Here is an 8,224-nt window from a genome sequence, read left to right on the forward strand (position 1 = left end):
GTGGTAATAAGGAGCCAGGAGCAAGGCTGGTTCATGAGACTTTTCTCTCCCAATTTAAATTGTGTGAGAGGTAAAAGTTCCTTATTGGGTGCAGGCTTCTCATTAGAGTTTTAGTCTGATGGTAGCCCTACATGTCTCCTTTCCTTCCATCACTGCGGATAGAACATGACTAATAAAGGTGATACTAAGAAAGGAGAACGTGTGGATTGTTTCCAAGTCAGAATTGTGGTAATTTGCCAAGATCTTTACTTAACTCTGTTGATCTCCTTTTTGTTCAGATATGAGGGGGTAATGCACATAAACTACCTGGAAAAGTCCTGGGCATTAAGGAATGTCCTTTCTGAATGGTTGTTGTTGGTAAGTGCTACAGAGTTGGTTCTGACTTAAAGTGTCTCTATATAGGGTTTCCAAAGACCAGATGGTGAGTTTGAACTGCCAACCCTGTTGTTCACAGTCTAGTGCTACAGCACCACACCAGGACTCCTGTATGGTGTCTCTCATTATTACCATATTTATGAGCAATGGGATCGTGAGTGGGGACATGTGAACAAATCCCAGAAATCTAAGCCAGGTTGTTTATTTCTGCAAACCACTATTTCCCACTCTATGCATAGGGTAGTAACAGTATGTCTTGTGTTGGTCTGTTTTGATAAATAAATGAGAAAGCACACAGTGGTTTCTCTCTTCATGTCAATGATCTCCTAATTCCACCATCATCAGCTGCTGTCTAGTTGATCCCAACTCAAGGTGATCCCATGAGTGTCAGGAGAGAACTGTGCTCCATAGCTAATTTTTGGAAGTAGTTCGCTAGGCCTTTTTTCTGAGATGCCTCTGGATTTACTCGAACCTCTAATTTTTTGGTTATCAATAGAGTGTGTTAACTGTTTGTAACTCCTGAAACTCATAGAACTGTGGTCTTTTAGTGCAGCCTTCTTATGTGAGGACACAGACTCAGAGACAGGAAGAGATTTGCTTATCTTTACACAGAACATTAGTGGCAGCCCTGAACTTTAATTTAGGCTCTAGACATGATTTCCAGCTTTCTCATTGTATACGCTCCCTGACCCATCATAATTAACTTAATTGACCCCCAATATCCTTTGTAGGACCCCCACCATGACAAAGAAAAATCCGTAGGAGTGATGGAATGAAGGTATCTCTTGACTTGCACCTCCCCTGCTGGGGCATCTTTAGCTGGGTTACAGTCCCACCTCCTGGGCCACATGGATAGGCCATGGGGTTGTTGTTAAGTGCTGTCAAGCTGATCCCAACTCATGTTGTTGTTGTTGTTGTTAGGTGCCATCGAGTCAGTACAGACTCATAGTGACCCTATGCACAGCAGAAAAAACCACTACCCAATCCTGGACCAACCTCACTACTGTTGCCACGATTGAGTCCATCGATGCTGCCATTTGGCCAATCCATATCGTTGGGGGTCTTCCTGTTTTCTCTGACCCTTCACCTTACCAAATGTGATATCCTTCTCCAACAACTGGTCCCTCCTGATAATATGTCCAAAGTATGAGAGATGAAGTTTGACCATCCTGACCTCCAAAAAGCATACTCATAATGACATTATAAAGGATTTTTAAGGCTGTAAATCTTTGCAAAACACCTCATCTTTCTCCCATAGAGATGCTGATAGGCTCAAACAATGATTTTGTGGTTCACTGTCCAGTGAGTATTCTACAGAGCCACAGCATTCCCTGGGCTGTGGACGTAGGTTAGTGAATTTGGAGTCAGAAGTCTTGGTACCATTTATTAACTGTATGGTCTTGGGGAAGTGGTTTAATCACTTTGAACATGAGCAAGTTACCTGATTTCTAGAGTCTATGTTTTGGCATGCATGTAATAAGAATAACTTAGCCATAAAATGAACATCATTAAATTTCTGAATAATAGAATATCTTAGTGGTTGAAAAATCATTTTCATAGCCAGTAAATGCCTTCAGTGCTTACTCTGTGCTAGATACAATGCTGTGCTTCCATGAGGTGTCTGCTTATTTCTCACAATGTAGCAGTGAGGTCAGTATTGTTATTCTTATTACATAGATGTCAAAATGGAGACTCTAGAAATCAGGGAACTTGCTCATATTCACTCAAATAGAAATGAGTAAGCCTGATTTAGAAAAGGAAATTCTGTTTGTCTTCAGGATCCATTTTATTTTATTTTTCAAGAAATAAATTTTATTCAGTGATTCAGTAGTTGAGATAATAATTTTTATATAATGAGAAGAGTAACCCATATTTAAATATAGGGTCCTGGTGTGGCGCTGTGGGTTAATGCACCAGACTGTAAAGCTGTTTGAACTGCAAGGTCGGTGGTTCAAGCTCACCAGTCGCTCCTCGGATACCCTGTATAGGGTTGCTATGGGTCGGATCCGACTCAACGGCACTTAACAACAAGTTTTTTGTTTTTTTAAATTATTTTAACTTTTTATAGTGAATTGAATGGATGTTTACAGAGCAGACCAGTTTTCTACTCAGCAGTTCATATGCTTTATTTCACATCATTGATTGAAATTTCCACAATGTAACATCACTCATCCCACTTCCTCCCTGGGTTTCCTGTTTCAATTTCTCCTTCCATAATCCTTGTGAACTTTTGCCTTGGGTAAATACTGCTTTTTTGATCTCAGATGGTTGATTATTCTAAGTTGTGCATTGTTGTTGTTGTTAAGTGCCATTGAGTTGGTTCCAACCCATAGTGACCCTATATCGGGTTTCCTACAAGTGGCTGTTGAACTTGAACCACCAACCTTGTGGTTCAAATGGACTTTGCAGTCCAGCGCATTAACCCACAGTGCCACACCAGGACTCCATATCTCCCTAATATTGTTCCCCTTATGGACCTGTCTAATACTTGGCTGAAAATTGAGCCACGAAGGTGAATTCATTTCCAGACCTGAATGGTGACTAAGATTCCTAGTCTTGGGGCTTCCACCAGTCTCTATCCAGGTGTGGCACTGTAGGATCAACACTGGACTTTGAACTACAAGGTTAGCAGTTCAAACCCACCAGCTGTTCCTTGGAAACCCTATATAGGGTTGCAATGAGTTGGAACTGACTCTATGGCACTTAACAACAGCAACACTCTCTGATTATTTGACATTTTGCATTTAGGATAATAGTAAAAATCTGCTATTTGACTTTTGAGCATTAATGACGTAGGTCTAGCAGTAACAAATGCTGAAGTGCAAGGCAAGAGTAACATTGATTGTGATCATTTAGGTTATGTCCCAATTTGTCAACTTGACTGGGTCATGATTCTCATTGGTTTGGCAATTATGTAATGATGTAAATTGGCAGCTATGCAGTGATGTAATTTGGCAGCTATGTAGTGGTGTAATTTGGCAGTTATGTTGTGATACAGTCAGCCTCCACTGTGATCTGATGTGATCATCCTCAATTTTTGCTTGAATATCAAGTTTTGTATAATGAATGGGTCTTTGGAATCTAGCCATGCCACTAAGTGAAGAATGGGTGTTTAAGCTAGACAATTCATAAACTGGTCAATGCAATAGAAAACACTGAGCATGAAGATATTTATGACTCAGGTGGGAGATACTATATTTTATTAACATTTTTTTAGCCACTGTTCTTTATTGCTGGGATTTCAGCTTTACCTTTCTACCTGTACGTAGCATATCAGGGATTTCTCTCATGAATGTTTCCCACAAGCCCATGAAGGGTACTGTATATTTGATAATATATGGAGGAGTGGTCCATTGCTGAGGATTTACACCTTTATTTTCTATTGTTTGTAAATAAATTATGTGTGTAAATAAATGGGAATAGTTAGCTGATCCCCATCTTTCTTTTCAATGAACCTGCTTGACAATTCCATTTAATTGATAAACTCCCTCTGTTTCAGGTCCCTAGATGGCACAAAGAGTTTGAGCTTAGCTATTAATCTAAAGATGTGTGTATTTTAGCCAACCCAGTAGCAGCATAAAAGAGAGACCTGGTCATCCACTTCGATAAATACCACAGCCAAGAAAACCCTGCAGAGTGCAGCTCTCCTCTATAACACACAGGATCACTCTGAGTCTCTATACCTTGTTGTATTGCTTCACAGCACTTATTACATTCTACCATTTAAAACATTTGGACATATATTGTATATGCCTGGTCTTCTGATAGAATGACAGCTCCCTGAGGGCAGGGATCTCTGTTTTGTTCCCAAGCAACCAGAAGCGCACCTGGCACATCATCAGTTCTCAGTGGATTCTCATTGAGCAAATAATTACGTACAGCTTCATTTATTTTTCTTTAGTCAGGATAATTTATATGATTTATAGTTTCAATTGTGCCCCCTCTCCAATATGTGTTGTAAATACTAAACTCTGTACCTGTGACTGTAATTCCACTTAGAAATGGGGTTTCTTTGCTATGAGAGTGATAAAGTATGTTTTGATTCAATCTCTTCTGAGATATTAAGCAGCAGATGAAAGAAGGAAGCTAGGGAGCAGAGATGGGGGAAGATAGATGGCATGCCACATGAAAATTATCAAGGAGCTAGAGAATTGATGCTGGAGAGACAAGACTCTTCCCCTAGAGTCGACAGAGAAAAAGAAAGCCTTCACATAACACCTGTGCCCTGAATTCAGACTTCTAGACATCTAAACTGTGAGAACATTAATTTTTTATTAGGAAAGTAACCCACTTTTGGTATTTCTGCCATTGCAGCACTAAAAAATCAGGACAACTCCAAAACCAAACCAACTCCACTGCCATCCAGTCAATTCCAACTTGTATAGTGACCCAGTGTAAGGGTTCCAAGGCTGTAAATCTATACAGGGCTGAAATCCTCATCTTTCTCCCAAGGAGCAGCTGATGGGTTTCAACTGACCTTACTGTTAGCAGTTTAGTTCTTATTCTACAATGCCTAGATAACTCCTCTTAGAACACAGCAACTCAGTCTTTTGGGAGAAGATCAGAAGAAGATTTAACCTTTGGCATAGGAAACGAAAACCCTAGCTATATGCATTAACAGGAATTCAGTTGGTGAAAAGCACCAGGTACTGACCTTTATTTTTTCAATGCAGTAGTTTTTGCCAAACATTGATCACAATTTTCATATTTATCTGAAATCCTGTGAGATCTTTCTTAAATTCAGTTTTTGTTTCAGGATGAATGGAGGACAAGAAGAATCACCCTTGAAGTCCACATTCAGTATTTCTGTGACCCCAAATCATCAGCATCCAAAGCACAGAGATAAGATTGTCCAAATACCTGGCAAGAACCCCATCTGTATTAGGATTCTAAACTCAGTGTAATGGCTTTTCCCCTTAATGAGTTTTGCAAGTTGATTCCAGAGTGGCTTGATTCTTGTGTCTCACTGATTAATAATGATCTGGCATTTAAAAAAATGGGACAGGTACTTTGGAATGAGAGAACTTGGAAACCAGACCATAGTACTTGGCAGGAAAAGAGAGGAAGTGACTTGGCAGGCAGCAGATTGTACATTGTCAGGGATTGTAAAAGTATTAGCAGGTCTTGCTCTTCAGGGCTCTCTGGCTTGCATCCCATTTCCCATTCTGCTCACATGTACATCAAGAACAACCCCCAAGAAAGCTACAGTCAATTTTGGGATTCCGAGGGGACTTGGAGGTGAGAAAATTCCTGAATGTCTCACTTTTACCAAGAATTTATAAAAAATAATTCCAAGTGTGTTAGACACATTATGTAATTTATGTCTTTCATAATTTACAATGCTGGCATTGCAATCCTCATTTAACCAACACTAAAGCTGAGGTCAAGAAAAGTTAATGAACTTGACCAAGGTCTCCCTCCCACCCAACATCTTACACACAGCACCACTAATGCTCCTAAGATTTTAAGGGATTTGAATTTAACCCATGTCCTGAATACTAAACCAGTAGGGTTTTTCCCCCAAAGTAGAGATTTTTTGTTCTACAGTGGGATTGATAAAGGGTCTCCAATTTTGGATCTGTCACAAGCTTGGATGTGCATAGGGAACTGGATTCTAGCCCAGACTTTGTCTCTTTACTAGTTACAACATCTTGAACAAATCACCTCATCTCTTTGATCCTCACATTCTTATTTTGAATAAGGAATTAAAAATATGAGCTTCCAATGGATTTCTAAAAGATAAAAACTTTTAGGGTTATAAAAATCTAAAAGATTATTTTCCTTACTGAGTATATCAGTTTCCTAGCATTTCAGCAACAAATATCTTTAAGCAATAGAAATTCATTCTCTCACAATCTAGAATCAAGGTGTTGGCAGGGTTGGCATCTTTGTAGGTGGAGGGAAGATATTGCTTCTTCCTAGCTTTTGGTGATGGCCAGCAATCCTTGGTGTTTCTTGGCATGTAGACCCATCACTTCAACCTTTGCCCCTTGTATTCACATGGTGTTCTCTTTGTGTCTCTTCTAATATGGACAATGGGTTTAGAGTTCACCTTAAGATGCAATATGATCTCATTTTTACTAATCACATCTGCCAAGACCTTATTTCCAGATAAGGTTACATGCTGAGATTTGGATGGACATGAAATTTTGGGTACACTCTTCAACCCAGAAAGGAGCTCTGGTAGCGTAGTGGTTACGAATCGGGCTGCAAACCTTAAGGTCAGCAGTTCGAAACTACCAGCCGCTCTGCGGGAGAAAGATGAGGCTTTCTACTCCCGTAAAGATTTACACCCTTGGAAACCCTGTACAGGGTCGCTATGGGTCAGAACCGACTCGACGGCACTTCACAACAACAACAACTTCAACCCAGTGCATTGAGCAATGCTCAAACCAAGCCATGTTCACCTTCAGTTATATGAGATTTTATTTTATTTTTATTTCAGCAGGTGACCTTGGCTTAATGGCAGACAACAACACTGTGGTGACAGACTTTGTTCTCGTGGGATTCCAGCTACGGCCAGAGCTTCAACTGGGCCTCTTCTTCGTGTTTCTGATTCTTTACCTCACCACCATTGGGGGCAACCTGGGCATGATCCTACTGATTCAGAGTGACCCTCATCTCCAGACTCCCATGTACTTCTTCCTCAGCCACCTTTCTTTCCTGGACATCTGCTATTCCTCTGTAATTATCCCTCAGTTGCTTAAAACCTTAGGAACTGAAAAGACAGTCATCTCCTTTGAATGCTGTGCCGCCCAGTTCTTCTTTTTCACACTTTATGCTACTACTGAATGTTTTCTTTTGGCTGTGATGGCCTATGACCGCTATGTGGCTGTGTGTAACCCTCTCCTCTATGCTGCAGCCATGACACCAAAGACCCGCCTCGGGCTGGTGGCCGGGGCCTATAGTGGTGCAATGGCTAATTCTGTGATACGCACTGGGTGTATGTTTAGCCTCTCCTTCTGTAAGTCTAATCATGTGGATTTCTTCTTTTGTGATGTGCCACCCCTACTGAAGCTTGCCTGTAATGAGACCAAGCCACGGGAGCTAGTGATGTTCCTCTTAGCATTTTTTGTCATCACAACCAGCACTTCAATGATTCTTATCTCCTACCTATTCATCATCAGGGCTATTCTGAGGATCCGTACAGCAGGTGGCAAAGCCAAAACCTTCTCCACTTGTGCTTCTCATATGACTGCAGTGGCTCTTTTCTTTGGGACTATCATATTCATATATCTGAAAGGTAACATGGGCTCATCCCCCTGGGAAGACAAGATTGTGTCTGTGTTTTACACTATGGTCATCCCCATGCTGAACCCAATGGTCTACAGCCTCAGAAACAAGGAAGTGAAGGGGGCTCTGAAGAAAGCTCTCAGCAGGATGAAAGTTTCCCAAGTAGTCTAAGACCCAAGTTTTATCAGTTCAGAAGTTCCTGTGAAAGATCCTCTGTGCTTTAGCTTGTCTTCTTAACACATGAACCAGATCTTACAGTCCCAAAGGCCTGCTGAAGTAGAAAAATGAAGATTTGTTTCCTGTATTCTCTTTATTAACTATGTGACCTTGAAACAGAAATACTCTGGCTCATTTTTTCACCAGTAAATACTTCTGTCTTGCTGTGATTGAGCACAGGGTCAAGAGAAATGGGATGTCAAAAGTCTTTGTAAATAATTGTTGTTGTTATTGTTGTGAAGTGCCGTCAAGTCAGTTCCAACCCATGGCGATCCTGTATAAGGTTTCCAAGGAGCAGCTGGTGAGCTTGAACCACCCACCTTGCAGTTCAAATGGCTTTGCAGTCTGGCACATTAACCCATAGCGCCACACCAGGATTCCTTGTAAATAATAGCATGCT

The 8,224-nt window shown here is 40.8% G+C and overlaps 1 protein-coding gene across 1 annotated transcript; it reads left to right on the plus strand.

Moving 5' to 3' along the window:
* Positions 1-6,837: 6,837 nt before the first annotated feature.
* LOC102813689 (olfactory receptor 9I1-like) lies at positions 6,838-7,779 on the plus strand. Its single transcript, XM_006865161.1, has one exon. It carries the CDS (start codon positions 6,838-6,840, stop codon positions 7,777-7,779), a length of 942 nt encoding a protein of 313 aa, XP_006865223.1.
* The last annotated feature ends 445 nt before the right edge of the window (positions 7,780-8,224 follow it).

The sequence above is a fragment of the Chrysochloris asiatica genome, unplaced genomic scaffold, assembly GCF_000296735.1.
Source record: "Chrysochloris asiatica unplaced genomic scaffold, ChrAsi1.0 scaffold00075, whole genome shotgun sequence".
Classification (NCBI taxonomy): Eukaryota; Metazoa; Chordata; class Mammalia; order Afrosoricida; family Chrysochloridae; genus Chrysochloris; species Chrysochloris asiatica.